The 25837-nt window shown below is 38.6% G+C and overlaps 1 protein-coding gene across 6 annotated transcripts in view; it reads left to right on the top strand.

Moving 5' to 3' along the window:
* The window catches only part of LOC135451325 (cytosolic carboxypeptidase 6-like), an 876962-nt gene that overhangs the window by 209838 nt on the left and 641287 nt on the right, over positions 1 to 25837 (top strand). For all 6 annotated transcript variants that reach the window (XR_010441278.1, XR_010441279.1, XM_064720414.1 and 3 more), the window contains one exon: positions 3913 to 4007. Coding sequence is in view for 4 of the 6 variants with exons in the window: in XM_064720414.1 (XP_064576484.1) it covers positions 3913 to 4007 (95 nt within the window). In the remaining 2 variants the exon portion in view is untranslated. The remainder of the gene's footprint in view (positions 1 to 3912; positions 4008 to 25837) is intronic.

Genomic DNA, 25837 nt, shown 5'->3' with positions numbered 1-25837 from the left:
GAAACCTGCTCCAGTTGGAAAGCCTGCTGGGAGCTGGGTGAGCCCTGTGCTCTCACCAGCCTGTTGGAATATGATGCTCAGTGCAACCATCCCCTCTCAGTGCCTTCAGCTCCAAACCAAACCCACCCTGCTGTGTGCCTGCTCCCCAAACAGCACCAGTCAGGAAAACTGCTGGCAATAAGAAGAAAATGTGATGTATTTCAGCCACCTTTCCTCCTTTTGTTCATGGCTCATCTTTATCATGCTCACCTTAAATATACTGAGCATGCCTTAATACCTGATTGTGCTTTTAATTCGTGAAGTAAGTCTGCAAAGGACTGTAAGGAAAATCAGACATAAATTCAATTTCTATGTAAATTTTAAGGCTAAAGGAGGTGCCAAGATTTTCCTTTGTTTTCTGAGTGGTTTTATGAGCAAGATACCTTCAATTTCATACTTGTTGCCCATGTTATGGAAAGAGGTCCTCCTCCTTCTTCTCTCAGTAGGCAGAACTTGCCTGTCTTGTCTCATGTTCTCCAACATCTGTCTCAGATTTGGCAGCCCAAGCACAGAGCCTGAGACTGCAGCAGTTGTCTTCCCTCATGCTGTGAAGCCACAACAGATCCCGGTGCATCCCCAGGAGCGTGGTTTGACTCGGTGCTCTCCTGAGAGGATTTTCTGCACCAGGCCTCTTCCACCTACCCAGGAACTGCAGATCAGTTTGTCAAAATAATGCAATGGATTTAAGATTTTATCCTAAAACTGAAGCGAAAGCACAGAATTATAATTTCTGGTACAGCATCAATTTGAACATTGCTTCTTTTAGCGGTATTCATACACTCCCAAATACCGAACAAGTATTTTTATTGTAAAAATTTCCACCATTTTTCTCTGTATTGATGCTCTGGAGACCAGAACAATTTATAGGGAATTTTAAGTACATTTAATCTAATTTTATTTTCTTAACTTGACATTTCTTAAATTCTTGAATACTCATTTTGCAGTATCTCAATTATATTGCTCACAAGATTGTAAGATGACAATCTTTTACATCTCTATGACTGATATAATAATTCAGAATAGTAATCATTTTCTTGCAAAAAATGTTTTAACGTGCTCAGTTTGTTTTTAGTCCTTTTGCTCTTTATGCTGCCTAACTGGTGTGTTAAAGGCTATAAGTATAGACAGAAATTAGACTAAAAATTAGAATGTGCTCAGTTTGTTTCTCTTCATTTTGCTCTTTACGATGCATAACTGCTGTGTTAAAGGATATAAGTATAGACAGAAATTAGACTAAAAATTAGATCTGTTCAGCAAAACTTTGATTGCTGTATCACAGCCTTTTATGACAGCATTCAGTTCAAAGCTGTTTGCATACCTTATGGAGCAAGCTGCATATTTTTCCAGCGTGTGTATCCAGTGTGCATCCTGTAGTCATTACATTTTTGCACACTCCACTGGCTGAGCTGCATGGACTATTTTAACCATCACCAGGAACACTTGACGGAGTTCAGCTGCTCATTTGAGTGCTTCGGTTTGTGTGCTTTATGGCTTCAGTGGTGTGTGTGTTGATAAAGTTCTGCTCTGTGCTGTTAAATCTTTGGTTCTGCCAATCCAGCTCGGTGCCATGCTGGGGGAATTGCACGCGTTGCTGAGCGCCCGCTCCGCGCTCGGGACGCAATAATCAGCAGTGTTTTGTTAAATGAGCTGCATATTTTTGTTTTTATATACATTGCTTACCCAGTTGTGTACATTTGCCCAACTCATTATACAAAATAAGCTTGATTGGAATAAGAACATTCTCTACCAGCTGTCTGCTCTGAGTCAGTATGTAACAAAATTAGCAACTTTCCCTTTCCAACAGTGACATGATTGCATCCAAAGTTTAAGGCAATTGGTTTGGAGATCTTGTTTGTTTCATTCACTCCATGCAAACATCAAGATTAACAAACCAATTTGTTGCAACTTAATTTGTTTTCAAAAATATGAACAGAGTTAAGTAACAGAGGAAAATCTGAGCATTCTAATAGAGGGAAATGTTTCCATGCAGAGCATAAAGCATGTAGAGACCTGAATACCATTCTCTGACTTAAAGCCATCCATTATAAATGCAAGATGGAAAATAACTACAGGCCTCCCAAAGTGGATATTTCATCAGATAAGCAATATCCTAAATACCTAAAATTACAAACATAACATTCTGTAAATTTAAGTGCATTCTTTTTTCCAGAGTTATAAAAATAAGTTCATCTCATGACCACTAGACAATCTCAAAATGCATGAAAACTCTTGTGCAGGGATATGTAGTTTCCCTACTGCCTTTGGTGCAAAATTGAATTACCACCTTCAAAAAAGTGATTTTCTCAACTTGCTAGTTTTTCATGTCAGTTCTAGTCAAACCTTCAGGTTATTTTTAGATTTTGCTTTTACTGATTGGCAGAATTTGCAGCATAGAAGTATGTGCTCCCATTCACAAAATATTCAGCACAACCTTACGTCAAAAAAACTTAATTTTTCTTGAGTACAGAGCCACTTAGGGCTATGCAGTTTACCTGGCATCCTACCTGTCCCATATGAAAGGATAAATGTGCCTGGTTCCTGTTTGTGTCCCACTGCTGATTCATTTCACTTTAATCTTCTCAGTCCCTCTTGCCTGAGCAGACTGTCTGGAAGGTCCAGATTTGTTTTTGCAAAGTTTTACATATGAAAGCTTGTTGTTTTAGTCAAAAATTGTTTGATTTTTAAACAGTGATCAATCAGTTCTTAGGTTTCTTGTGGACCATTATGAAGGGTGCCAATGTTACAATAGTTTGCTCTAAAAGAAAAGTGTGAATATATTTTTTAGTGGTTTGTCTTCACTTTTACCTTTAAAATAACAAATTTAGAGAGAGATAGAAATTGAATGTATCACTATATTGTGGACTGTTTTATAAAAACTAATTTAGACTTCATATTTTGTTTTCTTGGAGTACATCAACACTGGGTATCAAAAGAGTACAACAAATGAGGGATACTGCATTTGCCATCTGAAAAGTCAGTGTTCTCCATGAGATGAGCTAGATCCAATTTAGATTTTCTTAACAGAGACAGAATAAGTAATTTTGTATGAAATGACTTGAAGCAGACAGATGGTAAAGAAAAAGGTTTTGTCTCTGTTTTCTCTTGTGTTCCCCCTACATTAATTTGCTTTTAGTATCAGTCCATTACCCTTAAAGATCTAAATTCTACTCTTCCCTTGACCTATTAAATATCATCTTCATTTTCCCCAAAGTTTTAGTTTAAACTAAGATCAGATTTAGAATATTTTCTTTTTATCTATCATATCCAAACAACTGATGGCTATGTGCAATTTCTGAGTAGGTATCCTGAACACTTTTTGCAAGGGAAAATTCTTTGCATTGCCAGGGGAAGAGAAATATACCTATCGTGGTACTCAGGGACGTGGTTCATCCACAGACTTGGGAGTGCTGGATTTAATGGTTGGACTTGATCTTGGAAATCTTTTCCAGCTTCAGCAATTCTATGTTTCTATCCTTTCTATCCTATGATTCTGTGAAACAGTTAGAAGGTTTTCTCAAGGAATGCTACTCCATCTCCCAGCTTTCCATCTACCTCTATAATGTTAACTGCAGCACACTCTGGTCATTTTTTTGTCTGGTTAGGATTCCAACTGAAAAATCAGCGTGCTACATTAAAAACATATATTTTACATGTATCAATGCAGTGTGAAACAACATGGACATTTTAAATACTTGGAACAGACAGGATATCCATTATCTAAGTCTATGGAGAATACCAATAATTCATAAGATACACATCTATTGCATATGTTATCTGTGTATATTTTTATGTATCTGGTATAGACAACACATGCAGAAAGTCTTTCAGAATTTGTACCTGATGTCTTTTCTTTTCCCTTTTTTTCCTCTCCAGAGAGTAATTTTCAATGTTGTCAACTTCAGTAAAACAAAAAGCCTCTACAGAGATGGGATGGCTCCAATGGTGAAATCCACAAGTCGACCAAAATGGTGAGTTATTCTCTCAAAGAATTAATGAGACAAACGTGTTTTACTTGGCATTTGTACCAAAGACCCCATGGTTGAGGAGCACTTTTACCTGAGAGTATGAGAACCTTGATGCAGCAATGTTGTGAGGACAGGTTCTCTTTGGAGCAGATGTGAATGTGAATTCTGGAGGCCCCTGTAGTGCCTTGTTACAGATGCCATGACTGAAGGGATGTCCATTTGAGCAAACTGAGCAGTCAGGGCTTGGGGAAAATTGTTTTTCTGCAACTTTCCAGCTCTTTGGACAGTAATTGTACCATTTTTTGCCCGCATTAATTTCCTAAAAAAACCTTGCAAATATTATGGGAGATGGACTGGGATTGGTCTTGTTTCGAAAAGCTGCTTGGAATTGTTCTCCCTATTTTGGGGTGGCTGGAGTTTGGTGGGGGAATGTGAGCTCTGAGCTCTGCCACGTGAGTTGACCTCATGTGAATGAGCAGTGCCCGGTCTAAGGCAGAGGGAGGCCAAACAACCTCATCATCAGCTCCATAAAATGTACAAAATGGGAACTCGTGTGCATATTAAACATGTGAATACCCATATAGATTGTACATTTTCTCAAAGCAAATGTAATGAAACATCTACTGTGAATAATAATATGTAAATCTAGTGAGTCTGAATGCATGCAAGACTCCCAAGAATTATTTGATTTGCCTTTGCCAGGAGACTTGTTTGAATATGGATAGTGAGGTTAGGCCAGAGGTGTACAGTAAGTTATTCTTGTCAGCCTTCACAGCTGCTGCTTTTTATTGGTTAATTAGTAATACATTTGATCAAGCTGGACATTATCTGGGCTTTATGAAGATATCTTTCTTAAATGCTTCAACTGTCACAAATTTTCCACTCACAAGATGGAAATGGTGGTCATAAGATTGTTCTCATTTGTGGCTTCCTCTTCATATGACCAACAGAATGGATATTTGGCTTTTTGTCTAGATGGCAAGGTCATATGGACAAAAGAACTGACTCACAGTACAATTAGTGGATTGAGTCAATTCCAGCTCAATAGGAACATGTAATAACATTGAAAATTAATTTAAAAAATCCATTGCATTTAGTGTTTTTGTAGCAAAAGCCATGTTAATTGTGTTTACTATTTAACTTCAGAAAAATCTTTTGGGGCATTTCAGGGCCACATTTATCAAGCATATTTTAATCATCTTTCAAAACCTTTAGCTTCTCTCACTGGGGTCTGGTATTTGCAGCTAAGTGTATTGTGTTTTAAGTTTATCTATAAATCAGATATTGCTTTCATACAAATTTTATGCCTTACTTTGGTTTCAAATTAAAGTGTAAATCTTACAAAACAATGCAAAATGGACTTATTTTTTTTAGAACATAGAGGCTCCTTCACTATTTTTAAAACTGATTTCTCTTCAATTTCCCTGGAGATCTATTTATTTTTGTGTTTTATATTTTTAGAGGATGTATTTTGCTCCCATGAAAGTGAGGAATGAATAACATTGCCTGAAGCCAGGCACAGTGTAGGCAGCAGGTGCTGAGCAGCTTCCTTTTACAGGGCTACTACCACACTTTAATCCTGTTTCAAAAATTCAAGATGTAATTTTTTTTCTTTAAAAAGATGATTATTCTATTAAGATATTTTTATTTTTTTTCTAATAGTCTGCATATGAAAACATCTTGCTCTGCTTTGAAGGTGCACATTAATTCACACTGTTATCAGGGACCTTGGTGATATTGGGGTCTACTCAGTATAATTTTCTGTCTTGATGTTAATAGGATTTATGCATGTGTTTGCCAAGTGGGAAAACATATATATTATTTTTGGATATATGAGCTCTATCAGGGCTGTCTTCCATTTGGATTATGCCTTTCACAGTTACCTCTGTATCTGTTTCCATGGCATTCTAGTGCAACCTGTAAACAAAATTTTCTCTTTCTCTGTTTGCTGAAATAGGATTTAGCAGCAGTGGCAGCTGCTGTTGCAGCACACAGGTGGCTGTGGTCCTTGAGCACGAGCAGGGCAATATCCAGCTGCATTGATTGGATCCTGTTTGATGTTCTGTATGCATTAGTCTTGTAAGCAATACCGGATCATTCAATGCTGCAAAAGTGCTGAGCTGTACATGAGGGGAGGAAGGTGTGGAGGGAAACTATTGGAACTCTCCACCTCATATTAGGGTTTATGTCAGCATAGCAGTTTTTGTGGGCACAATGTAATTAAATTAGAAAATGATATATTAATTAAAAAAAGCTGAAGAAAGGCTAAAGGTTTTAAAATCCAGTTAAAGGGAAGATTACCAGTAGCCATGGGCTACAAATATTCTGTAGCTCAGGCTTCATCTCTGAACTCCTCTTTATGAAATATTTGAGGAATTAATCATTATTGTGCCTGCATTTGTTCTGTACCAAAATTCACCCAACTTCCTCTGACCACACTGATAGGCACAGCCATGTGTCACACATAACTATTCCACTCCCTTTTTAGATGATCAGTTTTTACTTTTAGATGATAAAGTGCCTTTTTTCCTTTTTGCATTTGAGAGATATAGGTACATTATCCCTCTTAATAGCAGATGTTGAAGCCCGAGTTAAGGCTTTTTTGATTTAAATGAAAACTCCTCCTGTATTCAGGCTAGAATTTGACTGTATTGCTCACAAACCCCTGCATATCAAAAGTAGATTGGCCTCCAGAGACTGTGAATTTTAATATTTGTTTTGAATGTGGTTATGCAAACATGGCTCCGAGCTTTGCAACACTTTGTGAGTTTGATTCTTGACTCTGGAACAAATTGCTGCCAAGTGCTCTTGAAGTAGAGAGTGTGTCAAACAGAGATCAACGTTTTTGACCTGTATTCTCTTGCCCTGTGGGGTAAGATCTTTAAATGCAGACAGCATCAAGGTTCAGCTCAGTGTTACTGATGTAAATGGAGTATATCACTGTCATCAAAGCACTCTATGTGGACACAGATGTTCTGGTGTTGACATATTCTTCTCTTTTGAAGCAAGGCCAAACATTTCCAGTAATGAGCTACTGGAAAAGAGGAAGCAGTAGGAATATCCTTGAGGGATAAAGAAAAATATAGGTTTCACTGTAAAGAAAAAGATTTTTTTAAAAAAATTAAAGACTGCAAAAAAATTCTAATTAAAATAATGTGTATGTTTTCCCCACATGTGGTCATGGACACTAAATAGTAAGGGATTATATCAGTTGTATCAAATTCACTGCATGGAAGCACAGCTCACATATAGAAATACAGCAATGTGTTACACCTTGTGACATCAGTTGCTTTTTCCACAGCAGGCTGGACAAGATAAAACTCAAGATTTTATTACAAACCAAGGAAACAGGCTGTGTCACTTTAACATTTTGCTTAAAATTTACTCTTTTTTCAGCTATATTACACCAAAATTTTAGAGAATTGGAGGGTATTTGGAAATCAAAAATTGCTATATATAAATTTTTAATATAAAACCTCAGTATCATAGAGACCTGTTCTGATTTGCCTGTGTCTGTTTTTCCTGTTTAGTGGATGTGAAGAATTTGAAGGGAGATGGATTTGAGGAAATTGAATTTTTGCTGTGTTTATGGACTTTGGGCTATAATCCTATTTTACTTTGCTGCTTGATTTAAGTGCAACATTATTTTGTTGCAGTTTCTTAATCATGATTTCACACTAAGAGCTCTGTCTTTGGAAGTAAAGGCAGTAAAAAGGCCTGCCATGTGGGCATAGCTGTGGAAGACCATCTAAGTCCATGTACTGTACTAATTTATTGATTGCACAAAGTTTTACAAGTTTCTCAAAGTTAAATAGAAGAGTGAATTGTTCGAGAGGCAGCAGATTTTCCAAATGATGAAGTGAGCAAATATTCCCTTTGGGCAGAGAACAGCTATAACTCTTGATTATTCAGTGTGAGCATTGCCTCATTGGGGACATTAGTTTTTCAAATTGTGCTAATCTTTTAAAAGTAACAACTGGCCACTCATCACCTTAGGTATTTCAGCAAGATCATGTGCAAAACTCTAATTAGTATTTATAGAACAGCAACTCCTCCCAGTAGAATAGTAGCAGTAGCTGGCAAATATCTGGTTGACACCTGTTAAGTCTTTAGACATCCATTGTATTTTATTCTGCATTTCAAATGAGCAGAGAGCAGTAGGTGAAGTCCCCATAATTAAGGGATAAAAGATAATAAATAACATGGCTCTTGAGTGGATGAACACAAGGTTAAAGGCTGTTCTGCAGTTTTGATGCTGTATTTCAGGAACTGTTTGTTTGTGAGTAATAATGCTAGCTAAAATATTACTGAGCCTTCAGCATACGGAGGATTTATGTCTAGATCTAAATGTGTTTTGTTTATAATGTCAGATTTCAAACTGCTTCTTGGCAAAGCAGCTGCTTTCTTCCCTGTCTTTTATCTCACTCAGCAGTGATGGCTTTTTACTGGGTAGGCCCCTTCCCCAGCAAGCACTCTGCTACCTCTGCTGCTGAAACATCTACTGCTAAACGCTTGCAACACATTGCTTCTGAAGTGTTTTTCTTTTCCAGCAAACCTGGAAGCACAGAAAAACTTCTGGGTAATTAATTCAAATTTGAATCTTTATGTATCTTGGTAAATATTGTCATGATGAGGAATTTTGGTAGACATCAAGAAAAGCAATGTAAGTTTTATGAACAATACTCCCATATGTTCCATTCATCAGAAGGGGACAAGTCTGAGAAAATCTGAATTTTGAGTAGCTAAAATGTGTTGCTTCTTGCCAAGTTTCTTTAACATTTGTGTCTACAATGCAGTGTTACAATCACTACCATGTCTACCAGGCTGCATTATACATTCTGAGACTTTCAGCAGCATTTTTAGTATGTATTTATATATCTTTAGCCATAAGATAAGCTGTTTGTGAAATGAGCTGTCATTTGTGGTGAAACAGTTTGAGAATAAAGCACTAAATATATATATAGCTTGCTAATCTGAAAGACTAAAACTGCTTACTATAAAATATGTGGCAGGCTGGGGCTAGTGATAGCATCACCTGAATTTAGGTGAGGAAGATGAACAAGCTGTTAGCATTACCTGATTCCTTCCATGGCCTATTTTACAACTTTGGCTACTCTTGGAGGTTTGTTCTTCTGCCAGCTCTGTGATGTCATGTGTGCTTGCTCCTGCTTTCCTGAGGGATGTGGTGAGAATGTTTTCGGAGGCTCAGGAATGTGTCCCGCGGCACAGGTGGGAGTTGGTGCAGCTCCAGCTCCTCCCTCATTCTGCACGGCTCTGCGCAGCAGCACCAGCCTGGCAGTGGGTAAAACCAAGCTTTGAGGGAAGAGAAAGAGGATTTAGTCTTGGTCTGGGTCATGGCAGAGATCCAAAATCAGCTGTAGAGCTCCAACCACAGGAGCGGTAAGGGAGCTGGGACAAAGGAATTGGGGTAGCAGCTCCCACAAAAATGCCTTGAGAACTGTCTGGGGAACCACAGCTGTCGCAGACAACTTTTATGGAAAATCCTTTCCTTAGGATTTTTCCTCCTGAGAAGCTGAGAGGCCTCAGGAACAAAATGTAAACATTGATTATTTGCTGCTGTGGAATGCAACAAGTAGATCTTTGATTGGCTCATGTTGGATGTTTTTAATTAATGGCCAATCACAGTCAGCTGGCTCAGAGAGAGAGCTGAGCCACAAGCTTTTGTTATCATTCTTTGCTATTCTATTCTTCGCCAGCCTTCTGATGAAATCCTTTCTTCTACTCTTTTAGTATAGTTTTAATGTAATATATATCATAAAATAATAAATCAGCCTTCTGAAACATGGAGTCAGATCCTTGTCTCTTCCCTCATCCAAAACCCCTGTGAACACCATCACAATAGCCTTCATTTAAATAACTTACAGCATTTTATTTGGAGAAAATAGGGAAAAAGGCATTTCAGTATCAACCTTTTGAAATCCCACGTTGAGTGAAAAGCAGAAGCTTTGTCTTGGTCGTAGTACAGCTCTTTGGCAGAAAATAGGATCTTTTTAGACAGGTTTCAGGTTGGCATGTATATTAAAGTGAAATAACTGCCAGTCCCTGGGTAAGTTAATGTTTGTGTGAATCTTGCAAAATAACAAAAAATACCAGTTCTAACCACTCTACAAACCTATAAAAGAAATACACTCTCTTCCTCTTTCCCAGCTCAGCAAAGGTGGTTATTCCTGGAAGTACAGAAGACATTCCATATCAGTGATATGGAATCTCCTCTCTACTTGATATGGAATCCACTGATATGGAATCTACTCTCTACCAGTGATATGTTCCAAGTGAACATATCACTGTTAGTAACAACAGCTTTTGTGGAATAGAGGAGATATTATATTCTGCTGAAACAATGTATGAGTCAGATCCCAAAATTAATGTGTTTATTGTGTAGATTAAATGGGATTTGTGTCAATGCTACATTTTATTGGAGGGATACTGCACTGCAAATTTAAGATGGAATTATGTTGGAGAAAACTAATAACAAAGAAATTAATATAAAGAAAGGCAAATGAGTTTTAGGATTCCAAGAGAAAATGATGAAGAAGTTCCAAAGGCTGCTATGCTATCATGAAAAACCCTAGTTGTTTTATATGTATGTGTGTGTTTCCTCATCATTTATCTAACTGATCTCCTATAAATCAATTTATTTAGATTACAGCAGAGTCAAAAGGCCCCAGCCAGGATCAAGACTTATTGTGCTTAGTGCTGTGGAAACATATAAACAGACAAAGTCCTTTTTTAAAGTTGTGAAATTTTTATGATTGATTTCAGTAAGAGCAAAGTTAGGCCAATACTGAGCACTTCTGAAAATTCCATCCTTAAAGATTTATTCCAAGCAGTAACTGTTTAAAAAATGACATACTGCTTACATAAGAGTCTAAATATTTGATGGTTATAGTATTTACATCTAAAACACCAGAGGCTATGTGCTTTAATACCTCAATCTGTTTCCCATATACTCTGTCAACATGAGTTCCCTGCATTGATTGAGGGCACTCTGTGATCCCTAAGGTTGTATTCATGAAAGGTTACCCTTGGCACTACTTTATTCATGAAAGGTTTGAAGCCCATAGGAAACAAATGGGTTTGTTCCTGTTAGGTGTATTTTTGTCATCTATAAATACTTAATTACTGGGGTTCTGATGAGAACTTCAAAAAAATCTTAAAAGCATGCAGTTGTGTGAAAATAGCTCCCCCATCACCGGTGAAAACCACAATGAAATTTGCAGTTGGGAGATTTTGTGGCAGTTTAAAACAACTGAATTGTAGGTTTTTCCCACTACAGTCCATGGTATTGAGTTTAATAGCTGCAAAATATGACCAGAGCTGTGCATTATATCCCATCCTGAAACAGGTCATTCTCTCTCCTCAGGTGATGGGCATTTGGTGGAACTGATTGCATGAAAAGTGTTCACAGAACTGGGTCCCTAACCTTGGCAGGTTTAACAAAAAGTACATAAAATTGAAGCTTTTTTCCCCCTGAAATGAGTCTGTAAGTTAGATAAATATGGGCAGCACTGAGCTCAAAGTAGAGTCAAACTACCAAGAGGACATTGCAGCTTTTCATTGCAATTTTATACTTTGGGCTAATGGAGTGAAGCAGAATGAAAATCACCTCTGTTAAGAATGGCATTTATCAGCTGTAAGTACTTAGTAGTAAGAGCTCTACACAGACAAAGCTGAGTGTCACCAAGAAATGTACTTGAAAATCAGACTGTTAACACAAGACTACACAAATAAGAGCCAAAAACTGTAATCAGAAAATGTAACGTCTCTTTAAGAATCTTTTAATGGTCTGAAGAGTGCTAGACAAGTTGAATTTAACAAGATGTAATAACCTATGACATAATATAATTGAGAATGCACCAGGACGCAGCACAGTCAGGTTAAATTTTGGCTTTCCTTCACTTAGCCTTGCAACTTTAAAGATCTTTCAACACAGGGTTTTAAAAATACATAGTCCTGTTTAAATTTACATATGACATAAAAGCGTAGAATGTGCAATACATCAGAAATACAATTCTAAGCAAAGTTAAGGCTGAAACATCCAGCCTAATATTTTTAAGTGTTTGTTTGAATCATTAACAACAAAGTTTTTTATTCATTTGCAGTGAAGAAACAATGTTTAGTGCAGAGGAAAAGGTGTGAACTTCTGATAAAAGTGAGACCGTTGTCGGGTGCTTGCCTTATATTCGAGGTGCCATGGTAAAAGTCAAAGAAATGAGTTCAATTTCTCTTTTAATAGAAAGTAAAATAGAAGACAAAAACATTTTGTTGTACTGTGGAAATTGAGAACTGTAGAGAAAATAAGCAGTAAATAAGTATGGCAAGTGATAATGCAGCATCAGAACATTAAAATAATAGGTGCTGTATATTGAACTTGGACTCATGGGATTCAACAGTTGTATACAAACCCAAAAGATAAAAACCTGGGTTTTATGCTGTGATTACTAGGGATAAGTTATGAATTAACTTCTGTATGATATGGCACAGGTTTGAGAGAATTAAAATTTAATGATAATACAATAGGGATAAGATCTTTCCTGTATCTCTAGATGCTGAGGCAGTGCTTAAAGTTTGTTTTTAAAACTGCTTCAAGTAGGATTATTGAATTCCAGCTTGAAAGTGAAACTTTGTCTTCCTGCTTCACTATATTAAGCATCTCTGAGATTGAAAACCTAGCAAGAGCTCTCCTAGTGTGATTAGAAAGTATCCAATATTTTTTGGCAGCAAATACTAATTCCAATCATTCTGTCTAGTACTGCTCAGGCAGCACGAGGATAACTGGCTGTCAGATGTTTTGGGTAATGGAAAGGTGAGGCTCCAGGCTCTCAGGGGAAAGCTGGCAGCTTTGCTGACAGTTCCCTGCCTCTGGAAAATCAGAGTGCTGCTGGGGAGGGGATGGGCTGTGCTGGGTGAGTGGTCTGGGCAGGGCTGGTTCTTGGCTGGAACAGCATCCCTGTGGAAACCACAGGTCTTTGGTAGCGGTCTGAACCACACAGTGTCTTCATTACCACCCTCAGGTTCCTTGCAGCTTTCCCTGCCTTCTGCTGAGCTCCTCTGGGTGGGATGCAGGGCTGGGTTGTCATTATGGGCTCCCAGGGTATTGGGCAGCTGGTCTGGGGCATTTCCTGGTACCTGGGGTGGCATTACCAGGCTGGACATGCCCACAGCTTGAATGTGCAGGTGGGTGGGGTTGAGGAATGAAGGTGGGTGAAGCAGAGCAGTGCAGATGAGTGAGGAGCGGGCAAAATGGTGTTTCTGTTTGGTTGTTGTTTGAAAATCACTGGGTTCTAGCCTTTCTGAGGTGCTGCTGTAAAAATGCTGAATTCATTCTGTGCAGATGGGTGGCAGAAGTGCAGTGCAGGTGGGCAATGCAGGTGGGTGACCTGTGCAGGTGGGTGAACCATGCTGATGGGCCGAGCAGGTGGGCAATGCAGGTGGGTGAGCTGTGCAGGTGGGTAGGGGTGAACAATGAAGGAGAGCAGTGTGGGTGAGCAGTTCAGGTGGGTGAGCAGTACAGTGCCCACCCTCATGGCTGTACCTGCTGCAGGTGGTTCAAAGCAGCCCCTCAGGGAGCTGGACGCTCTGAGGTAGAAGGGGATCCCCACACGTCCTGGCCAGGGAGGGATTCCTCAGCTCCTACACCAGCAGCATGTGAGCCCTTACCTGATTTTATCTTCTAACAATGATTGGTGTGTGGGGATTGTTAAAAATGTTGACAGAGAAGCCATAAAGTGTTTGTTTTAGCTGGACTGCTTTGTTGGAAACAAAGTGCCCCGCATGAGGCCAGGCTGTAGTCTGCCTTGGGCCACCTCCCTTAGGGGCTGCCTTGTGCCCTTTTCTAGGTTTATTCTCAATTTTTTCCCCATTCTGTGCTCTTCCCAAGCCCCATGAGAGGTTGACATCCCTGGTGAGAGGCTGTGGGACTTGCCGGCACACCCTGTCCCATCAGAGGTACCTGTAGGTGTGTGAGAAAGGTGTGTGCTCACTCTGCTGATCTGCCCCAAAATGTGTGGCCAAAGGAACTGTGCCATGAGAAACGCAGTCATGAGCAGAAAGTGTCCTCTCAGCAGCTCAAGGATTAGACTTTCATTAAGGATTTGGTGTTAATTTATTAGGGACTTGTACCAGGTAACTGGACTTGTAGTAAAATGACATAAATGGTAAAATTAGTAACTTCCCTAACAGGGAATTGCTATTGAGATTGGGGGAGAAAATGGTGTTTCTGTTTGGTTTTTGTTTGAAAGCATCACTGGTTTTTAGCCTTTCTAGGGTGCTTCTGTAAAAAATGCTGAATTCATTCTGGGCCGAATTCTTCTGGAATTGTTTATTGGAAATAGGTGATACCATTTTCAAAATTTATAGGCAGGGACATTTCAGCTCAAGATAAAGAGATTCAACTTAAAAGGATAGATTTACCGTAGAAAGAAATTGAGGAATATCCAAGTTAAAACAACTTACTGTGCCTTTTAATATGTGATAAATTCCTCTCCTTATATTTTTCCTAGTGGAATTTAAAAACACCAGTACCTCACAGCTTCACAATCAGAAGTGATATAATAATTTAGCTTTGATAAGAAAGAGAATTTCTTCCCCCATCTGCTATGGTACTGGATACTTTATTGTTCTTATGGTTGTTTTTTAAATGTCATTCAGTCAATGAAGGGGAGTCATGTAGCATGTGTATTTTTCTGTGAAGTTTTTTATTAAACATAATTCCCTGGGCTCTCCTGAGGGACTGTCTCTATCCTGGGGGTGCTGGTGGAAAGGATTGTGATGCCAATCCTGCCCTGGAAGTGTTTGGCTTGTTTCAACTCTGTGAACTTGAGGAATGACTCAGCCAGGGGAAAAGTGCTGCTGCATGTGCAGTCAGAAGGGCTTTACCTTCAGGAGCAGCTTCTGTAGCTAAAAGCAAAGATAAGTAAGGAAGGAAACACATTCAGATTCACTGAGTGTTAACCCCTGAAGGGAAAAAGCTGATTCTTGCTTTGAAAGGAGGAAAAAAAAAAAGTGAAATACTGTGTGTGAACCTGGTGAAATGAAGGGGAATTGATTTAGTTGGGAATGATGGATATAAATAGACTTTTCTGTATAAGTTTAAAAACAAACTACAAACCCTATGCTGTATATCATGCTCTTCAAGAATACATGTTCATGTTAACTGTTACATTCCTGCTTGAAATCTGGGGGTTTTAAAACCACAAAATTATTTACAATCAGAGAATGTTCACCTGGAGGAAATTTCCAAAAGAGTGGAAATTTCCCAGCTGATGTGAGGTACCTGTAAATCAGAAGTTGACATCTGTGATCTGTGTGGCTGCAGTCTTTGACAAGAGTCTCAGAATGCAGGAAAGTGAACAGAGCATCCTGGATTTGTCATTTCTAATACTCATCAACTTGTTTCTGTGCGCTATGAAAGGACAGAAACCAATAACCCAGATGAATCATGAATGTCTGGGGTGGGTGTGTTGGTATTTTTGTATGGGGATGCTCCTTCAGTTTGTTTCCCTTTCCTTTTCTTTTGGCAAAGAATTCCAAGTGTTCACTAAGGAACTGAGCTTTACAAACATATCTGGGTAGAGGAAGTGAAGGGGGGAATACAAAGGGCAAGAAAATAGTAGCCTGGAGTGAAATGTGACTGTGCCTGGGGCCTCTGGATACTAAAATAGAAAAGGGAAATAAATTACATGTTGACTGCATGTTCTGTATAGAAAAGAAACATCCAACTTAACCACAAGCAAGGCTGGAAAGCTGTGTTTTAGTTGTTAGCAGCTGCTGCTCAACAGAACAGAGTGTTTGCATTCACAGTACTGCCACTGTGTGGTTTCCCCTGAAATTCTGCAGGTAAGGAAAGCTCTCCTCCAACAAATCATCAACACACCCAAAGCAGCAGCAGGTGTGGGAAGGAGAGTGATGGCAGTGAAAATGGCATGGTGCATTTCCAAAGGTTTGCTTTTGTAGTTTTGGTTTTAATTTCAGTTTGCCTTCCTTGAAGGAGGGATTTCATGCTTGAAAAGTTTCTGCCCTCCAAATGTATGTATTCAGCACAACCTGATATTTCAATACCCTAATATTTACAGTTGAAACTGAAGGTTTCCTTTTGTTCTTTGTTTCAAAGGTTAGTACACAATTTTAGGTGCAAACCAAACTTGTTATTGGAGTTTCTTTTGAAGGATTCAGCTCTTGGAAAGTAGAGTGCAATGAAATAAAGATATCCGCTGACAGAATCTTGTGCTAACATAAATAAAGGCTGTTTGTGGCTTTAATTTAACATGTAATTAATAAAATCTATCTCTCTTGAAGCCACCAAAAATGTGAATTAATGTTTAGAAAACCTTCTGGTAAGTGAAGCCGAGACTTTGTAGCAGATGCACAACATTTACAAGTATCACTAATATGATCTGCCTGACAGCATGAGCCACATGCATGAGAGCTTAATGATCACTAATGCCTCAGTAAAATCTATTTATTGGAGTGTAATTTCTAAGATATACCTTTAAGTAGAGATACTTGATATTTTGAGTTCCAGTGTGCTTCTGTACTCATTTCTCATGTTGGTATCCTACGACTTTTGCATTGGGAGGGAATTATAAACACTTTAAAATGTCAAAAAACCCTCTGACCCTAAGTGACATAATACAGATATTGTAGTCAAGGTCAAAAAATATAATTTAGGTTGATTTTAGTAAAATCTAGATACTTAAAGATATATCTTGTTACTGTTCTAGTGGTAAATCAGACTTGAATCTCGAGAGTTTTGAACAATACTAATTTTTTTACCTTCACTTTGTGCAAGATTCTGCTGGATATCTTCCATCTTAATTTCAAATGAAACAGTTGTAGCTTTAAAATGCTGGTCAACTACTCTTTTTTCCTGTCTATAAGACTGCAACATAGTAAAATGTCTCTTAATTTTTTCTATTATATCTAAATGCAACTATATATACCAGAGTCAGAAAATCTGGAAGCTAATAATGAACTGCAGAGTCTCTGAGATTGTTTTACTTTTCTCCTTCTCCTGTTTAATACTGGATTTCCTCGAATGTGATATGTGAACTTCACACAGCTGAGCCTTGGAAGCAAGGATGTTACAGCTGTGAAAACCCAGGAGTGTTCAGAAGCTGGTCATGGATTCAGTTATTCCACAGTAACAATAAAATAATTGTGAAGCTTTTTTTTTTTTTTTTTGGTTTTGCAAAGGAGCAAAGTTTTTATTCAGTAAGGATGACATCTGTAAGAAATAGAGAATGGAAAAAAACCCCACATTTCTTTAAATGATGGCACCAGACATGAATTGCACAACAGAGCTGAACCTGCTCCCCAGTCCAGCAGCTAAGAGCTGCCTTGGATGGAGATGAAACCAATTGACTTGGGTGGATAAAATGAAAATCAGCTGAGGTGGAAGGAGAGCTTTGAATGTAACTTGATAGGTTTTGAAGAGTTAGGGTGATTCTGGTTACGTTTTTGATGTTATAGAGTGTGAGGTTGACTTTGGAAACTCAACCAGCAAAAGCAAAGTGGTTGTAATTTTTTGCTGTTTTCTGCTCAGAGTCCTATCCCAAGATAGAAGGTCTAACTAGTATTTATTATCACATTTTACAGGAGGAGAGATAAAGGCAAAAGATAATAGATTTTTTTTTCAAGGTCATTGTAAGGAGCAGCTTAGGCGCAACCTCAGAATTTTTTCATTTTATTTGTTTCTCAGTTCAGTGATCTGCAAGCAGTAAAAATCCAGTACCAAATTTACTACATTATACTGTTACATTATTACCTTAAAATTTCATGCTCTATATAGGTGGCTGTAAGCAGGGCCAATTTGGGTTCTGGGGCTTACTTATTTTGGTTTTTTTCTGGAGATTTATTTGTTTAAACTCCCAGGGAAAGCTTGAAAATTTCCAAGATTTCAGGCTTCAGAAAGTGATTTGCTCTTTTTTTCAGAAGCATACTACTGATCCTAGCAGATTTATCACACCTTATTAGTTATAAAGGAATATTATACTCATTTATTATAATCTGAGAGCTAGAGTTTTCCTCTCACAATATTTACATTAAAGTTATCTCTTGCTAGATTACTGAAAAAAGAAATCACCCTTCATCACCTCAGAATACTTGCTATTTTTTTTTAATGTTTCAAAGCTGTCTAAAAATACATCCAGACACACCAAGCTAAGCAACAGAAAGGCTTCCCATAAGTTCCAGAACAATTAAACTCAGTGCTCCCTCCTAAATAAACCATGTGCTGGGTCAGGAGAGGCAGCCTCTTTAGCCCCAACTGTTTGCAAAATGTTCTGCTGGAGCCCTGCACAGGTTTGAAGTTTTTCTCAGGTCTAACTGCCAAAAAAACCCCCTGTACTTGGTTTTAAATTTAGCTTTTAGAAGTTTTTCCAACTAAGTTTGAACTGCTGAAATGAAGGTTCGTAACAGAAAGGTTGTCATACCCTTTGTGCAAATGGTGCCCTCATAATGTGGCATATTAAATATTTAACATAGTTTGCAGCAGATAAAAAGCAATTTTGTTTAATTTTTCCTAAATATTAATGCTATCAGGCATCTTAATCCTTTCATTATAACAAAAATTTGTTCAAGCTCATTCTTATTAAACATTTTCTAATTTATAAAGATATGGATGTTTTTCCTCTGATCCTAATAATTAAGGCCAAAATGCCATTATAAAGAAAAAAAAATGTGAGAGCTGTGAGGGGAAATCTTGACTGGTATATTGGGTAGAATTGCAGGCTAGAAAAATAGCTTTATTTTACCCAAGGATACCAAAGACAATGCCTATCTCTCAAGTAATCCAGCTCAAAGTTTTGGGTCAGTTGCCAAGGAATGAAATGGAATACCTGCAAAACACTCAGTGAAATGACCTGGAAAATAATGTATAAAGAGGTTGCCAGTCACTTCTGAGTGAGGACCATTCTTCCATCTCTATCTCTGAACTGCAGAAAAAGAAATAAAATTCCTGAATTGGAATTAGTTTCAAATCAACTTTTCTCTGCATCCCAGAACAAAAATGTAGTCAGCAATTATTTATAATGCTAATTAAAGACCTGTTCTAACAGGGTTACTGGAGGCTGAAAGCCCTTGATATGACAGCAAATGTTTTCCATAACCACCCATTGGCATTCAAAGACAGCATAAAGGTAGGGGAAGGGTAGGAACAATGAGAAAAGAACAATTGTAAGGAAATATTGTTTAGAAATGGAATATATTTAGGTGATGTTATACTTTAAGCAGACTGATGTGGCTTCACTAATTGCAGTAAAACTACAGCTGAAAAATAGGGGGATTGTGGCTGATTTTTGTAGTGGGTCCAATATCTCTGAATATTGGACCCACTAATCTCTGGGTTGTTTTAAAAAAAATTATTTTTATAATTATTTTCCTTCTTTCTCCCATCAAATTCTCATTTATGAACTCTCACAAAAGGACATTTATAACTATATTTTTTATAATTATGCAGCTTTTCTCTCCTCATGCACTGACTTTTTAATTTTCAATGTCCGCAGCTTTTCAGTTGACGTGAAAAAATATTGCTAATTTGCTTGTATGCAAAGAACTTTATTGCTTTTTTTGGTAGATGCACTTTTAAAAAAAAATTGTTTCTTTTAAATAGTAAGCTGCTTAAAACAGTCTTTGCATAATTCTTGGGTCTGCTGAATCCCATGTTAGTTGATTTTTCTGAGCCAATATTACTCATGCATAGAATAATTATATAGATATTTCTGTTGAGAAAGTAAAGAATGAACTTACAAGATAAAGAACTGAGTGTGGTGGCTGTGGGGTTTGTGAATACAATAGGTATTTTCACATCAGGGAAAATCTGGAGAAACCTCTGGATTTAGCTGGAGCCATTTTTAGATTTAAGCCAATGTAAGGTAAGCTCCTTTCCTCCATCACATTGTAGGATTTTGTGGTCTCAGGTGAAACATTCACTTTATTTTGAGAGTTTGATTGAAGTCAAAGTGGGGCACATTTTTAAGTGCGTTGAGGGATGTGGACCTCTCCCAAATGCCAGAAATGCACAGGTGGCCATCAACCATAAATCCCACTGACTGCTGTTCCTGAGGAGTTTGTCCCAAACATCCTTTGCCTGGCTGGGATCTGCACCCGTGCGTGAGGAGCAGCTGGCTGAGATCCACCTAAAGGCAGAGAGAGATGGGGTTGGAGCTAAAGTCAAACTCTCCAAGGATGGGAAAGCTCTTTCATTTTAGCAAATGGTTCTGGATCATGTGCTGCCTGTGGAAAATTGTGGCAGCATATAAAAATCCCCTTTAATTCACTTCCTTCAGTGGACAGCTGGAACACTCTATTCTCCTCCTGCCAAGAGATATTGTGATACACCTGCAGCATCTCTTCAGCTGCACCAGCTACTGAAGATTCAGTTGTTCTGCCTTCCTGGTGTCCTCAGAAAACACTGGCAAGCTCCAGGTGTGGTCCCACATTTGTCTTAGAAGCTGCCATGTATCTTGGCCTGGGATAACAAACAGAGACAGGCTTGGTCACGAGTGCTGAAATTCAAGGTGAAAGAAGACAGCTCCCCAGCAGGGTTTGCATTTCAGTCTCTTTTACCAGAACAGATTGGAGGAGTGAGGAGTTTTACTGTCCTCCATCAAGAAATGGAAAACTTCTCTCAGCAATGGTGGTGAATACCAGTAATAAACAAGAGGAGAGAAAGAACAGAAAGTAAAAGGAAGAGATTTGTAATAGTAGGAGAAGCTCTAAGAGAAAGCAGGAAATATCCTAAATCACCGGTCCTAAGAGAAGCATGATGCAAACCAGAACTGTGAACTGCATCTGTATTGTATAGAATCCAGACCATGTTCTCTGTAGTCACAGCAGAGACAGACATTCATATTTTCTTCAAGGCAAGTGAAGATTTAAATCTAAATGTGAAATAAGGATTTTTTTAAATGGCCTAACTAAATAATTATAGTGCATTATTTTTTATTTTTTTGGCAGTAATAGATGGACCTCTATACAAGAGCTTGAATCTGGTAAATCTCAGTGTCTTCCAACTGTCAGAATGTACCTGGCAAGCTTAGAGGAGAAAAATGATAGTAAAGGGGAAGGAATAAGTCGACATTAATGTAACATGCCCACATACTAACTTGGCTTACAGTAGATATGGAAATTGAGGTCTAAAATATCTCTCAATATCGTTAAAAGAGACAGATTTTTAATGTTTTTCAAATAAAAAAGGTTCTTTCAGTTCATGAAGATCTATAAAAGTGTAACTGTACTCTTCATGTAATTGAAACGTTCATTTCCCCAACCTTTACATGGGATGCTTGAATGTCTCTTATATGCGTGTGTCTCTTCACAAATATCAAGTTTAAAGGAATTTTTCTTGAACCTGTGAAGATTTCTTGAGTTGCAGAAAAACAGGTTGTTACGAAACCCACAGCTCTGTACATGAAAAATATTGAAGTTCTATTTTAAGTATTACTTGGCATATCAAAACCTTTTCACTGGTAATTGCATTGTCAGTCATGTAGTGTCCCATTACCAAAGAAATAGGTACAAATCCAGCCATTTTTTATTTTCCAGTGGCTAAAAAATGAGCTTTATAATGAGAAAATAATACAAATTATTCCCTTCAAGAACTACACAGTGTATATTGCCCAACAAAATTATCATGAGCAACAGTTAGATCATGAATTATGCTTGAAATATCTGCATTTTTCAGCTTCCTGCAGCCTTTTTAAAACCCCTTTGAGCTGTGCTAATGCCCACTGCGTATCGCTTGAAACCTGCGGAAGGTTTGTAGTCAGTACGAGCTGATGTGCTGTTGATCTGTTTGCAAGCTGTTTAATGTTAAAAGTTCTGCTGAAACTGTCAGTAGAAAGACTATGAATAATTTCAAAGACCCTCCCAGCCTTATCTGTTCTCTTGCTTCCAGCATGCTGCTTTTAGTAATGAAACTATAGGTGCTGCCTGGCTGCTGGAAAAGTGACTTTGACGCAGTTTCACCACAGCTGTGCAAGACTGAGGTGGTGCCTGCACTTCTGGATCAATTACCACTCATTCCCTGTAGCAGTGATACTCGTTTTTCACCAGACAGTGGTGGAAAAATATTCATATTAATGAAAAATATGAATATCGTTGTATATATGATCATTGATGTAATCCAAACTTTCTTCCTGGAGCCCACAGGACTTGTAGGGTTGGTACATCCTGCAGGTTGTGTTTCCACATGCTTCTAGGTATGATGCATGTGGGTACTGTTTTAAAAAATCTGATTTTCTTTGGAGCTCGTGAAAACCATTTTTTGATGGAAATTTTGAAATACCTGTTGACCTCATAATATATTTGCCAGTATCTTGCAAAAATCCTTCTGCTTTTAATAATCTGGTCTCATCTAAGCTTGAAATAGATAAATTTTTTTTTTACCTATTTTGTTGTTGATGGGAGTCTAGCAAGAAATAGGAGTGTGGTGATTATGAGTCTGCATTTCCCATAACCACTCATTACATATCTGTTATTCAAATCTGTGAGGGGCTTTTTGTCATTTTGGTTGGTGGTTTCTCTTTGAGATTTAATTTTTTTTCCTCATTTTTTTGTTTGTTTGTTTCTTTTGTGGGTGGGGTTTTTTGTATTTTTGGGGGGTTTTGTATTCTTTTTTTCTTTCTGAAATCACTTTGTTGGGAATTGACTTACTCAATGGAAGACTTCAAATAAGGAAAAAAGCTTAAACTGTGGAGGGCAAATATTTTAGAAAGCTCTTGGGGCTTTTAGGTAATAGTTCAGTAAAAAAAAGAAGAAATAAAAGAAGCAGTACTGAGGTGGATTGCTTCCTTTTCAGTGAAAGGGTAGTGCGGTAAAAGGTGATCTACTGTTGGAGAGTCTCTCCTTGTACTTATTATGGTACCATGGTAACATCAGAATAAGCCACGGAAAATGGGCTAAGCAGCCTGGTAGAACGTAATCAAGAGCACACAAACAATGTGTTACAGGGAATCTATAGCAGAAATTACTGACAAATATTGTGGGGTTCTGGGAAGGAACATTGCAGAGCTCTTCGGGGAACAGCTGGAGTAGGGGACCTGTCTGTAGGAAATGTTGAAAGAGCATTTGTCTGTGGAAGCTGCTGAAAGAACAGATTGTCTGGGCTGGTGAGAGGAATGGGGAACACGACACTGCTGCTCCAAAGGGGTGGTGGCATTCTAGGTTGGGAAGAAGTAGAGACAAGTCAGCTTTTGGAATCTGTGAGAGGTGTGATTTCTTCTAGGCATAAAGAAACGATAATTCACTACTGCTCTGCCTGTGTGCTCAACCAGCAGGGTCACAATTAGGTCCTTTCAGTGATTTTTGTGTCTGTCTGAAAGCAGAGTGTAGGACTGTGTGTTGTAGGGGTTTTTTAGGGTAATCAGCTGCCCAGGCTGACCCTGCAGTGCACACAGAGGACAGAGGCAGTCACAAGCATTGTTGGCAGTGCAGGAAGGCACAGGTAGTGTGGCTTTGAGTCTCTAATTGTGAGGGATAAATAAAGTAGAGGGAATATATGATCCCAAATCAAAAACGTCTGACAGGTCAGTATTCCTGTCTGAGAATTCAGCAGTCCCAGATTACAAACCTGGGATCATGGGAAATGAAATTAATGCAAAATCATAGGCATGACTGCATGTGAGACATTAAATAGTGTAGCTCACAGCAGACTGTTGTATTTTCATTTTTGACTGCTTTTGTTTCTCACAGGAGGTGTTTATGCACATTGTTTCAGAGGGTTTGTGTACACATTGTGGATTTACTACAACAATGTTGTTGATTTTTGTTCCCCAGCTGCTATGGGTAACATGGGTGTCTTTGTACCACCTGTGCAGCAGGAGATCCTTCCTTCCTTCAGCTGATTGCAGATTACAGGTTTGGATGTTATCAAATTAACCTTATGAACTGCTTTGGTTATTCTCAAATCAACCTTTTGAACTGCATGTCAAAACTGTTGCAGCTGAACGTGTATGAGCATGTGAGGATTAAGGTGTTGGCAACGCTATGCCACCATTTAGTATCAAAGCCAGCCTGGAAGACATTGCTTATGAAATTGATTGATCTTTCTGTTGTGAGGAAATGATAAGGTTGTGAGACAGAGACAGCATAAGAAATGTTTTGTGCAGAGCAAATATGTGAAGTGCAGTGCCCACTCTCACAGTGGTTAATGCATTGCTGGTGTGACAGATTCAGGGACAAGACTGCAGGAGCTCGATCCCTCCAGGACCACAGAGGAAGATGAGCAGCATCCAAGGTGCTCAGGGGGCTGGCTGATGTCCTCTGCCACTGTTTGTTGCCTTGGAATGGAAATGGAAACAGGGAGAGTTTCTTATTGACTTGGGAAAGACAAATGTTGTCCCCATCTTCAAAATGGCCTAGAGGGCCATTTTGGGCCCTGTATGGAGCAGGTTCTCTTAGAAAATATCTCTGGGCTGTGAAGAGGAAGACATTTGGATGCTTAATCAACCTGGTTGCCTTCTATTGCCCTTGCAGATGGCACATGGGAAAGTGGTTATTTACCTCAACTTTAACAAGGATTTTGATACGGCCCTTGAGGATATTTTTGTGAGTTGTGTTGGTCTGAGTGCATGGACAATTATACAGTCCTCAGGTATCATCTCAGGTATCTATATGTAAAAAGAGACTCCCAAAATATCTAAGGGAATTCAGTTAGGAGTCTTCAGAGAATGATTCAAAATTATTCAGAATGTTTTCAAGCGATAAAGTCAACTACTGTTTGCAAGGCTGCAAAGCATAAACACTACTTGAATCTTATTTATTAGGAAGGCCCTACAGTTTCTTTTTTTACACATAGAACTCAAGCCAACAGAAGATAATGAAGAGTATGCATTAAAACCACAGTAATTGTGTTTGTTTAATAGTAGTATAGTAACATTAAAACTCCTACTTGTTATCCCTCTTTATTAATAAATAATTACTGCTTTCATTGTTCACTGCTGGTAGTACCAGGCTGTGAACTGGGAGGGCTGGAGGGAAGGAACATGTGCTGTTCTCCTCAAGGAAGTGGCAGTGGCCACTGGGAAGGTGACAGGCACTGATGGTCTGGGCAGGTTTCCTCCCTCCCTGGACAGCAGCTCAGCAAACATGCCAGGAATTCACTTTCTGCATGAGGTTTCTGCCACATCAGTCTGCTGCAGCCAGATGCTTCAGGTAAACTGTGTAGCACAGGGATGAGGATCAAGTCAAACACCAAAACAGCTTCTTTATCACCTTTTCCTGGAGCTGTGGGTGCAGTTCATCATTAAATGGAGTTAACAGTACTCTGAAGTTGACTTTACAGCATGTTTACAGCAGGGATCTACAGCACACATAGGTTTGGCAAAGACTTAGAGGCATAGAAACTCTGGGTTCGGAATGTGGGAATTTGTAATATTGTGTTTATTTCTTCCTTCCATTTTTCCTCATACTTATGGGACCACTGGTGATGAGAGAAACTTGGGATGGGTTTACAGTGTGAAATAGTGATGTACTTGTGCTTTGCAAGTCATTGCACTTGTGTGATAGAGGATGTAACAGTGAGCAGAATGTGGCCTTTCTTATGACAATACATCCTGGAGAGCTGCACTGAAAGCAGTTTCATTTAAATGAAGACATGGGTGGATCCAGTTAAGTAACTGGTAACTGATTTAGATGAATAAAATAACACCTGGTTCTCTGGACTTGAGAAAAAGAAGACTGGTGAATATTATATCTTTCCTTAAAAACCAAAAGCAGGGGGATGTAACGGTGAAAAGAGCAGGCAGTGATTAAAAGGATTTAAAGTCTACAGGAGATTACAGTGAACCATTCTGCAATGTGTGTCTGTGCTG

Source organism: Zonotrichia leucophrys, chromosome 8 (assembly GCF_028769735.1).
Source record: "Zonotrichia leucophrys gambelii isolate GWCS_2022_RI chromosome 8, RI_Zleu_2.0, whole genome shotgun sequence".
Lineage (NCBI taxonomy): Eukaryota > Metazoa > Chordata > Aves > Passeriformes > Passerellidae > Zonotrichia > Zonotrichia leucophrys.
Note: the sequence above shows the minus strand (reverse complement) of the source record. Positions and strands in the feature narration are given on the sequence as shown.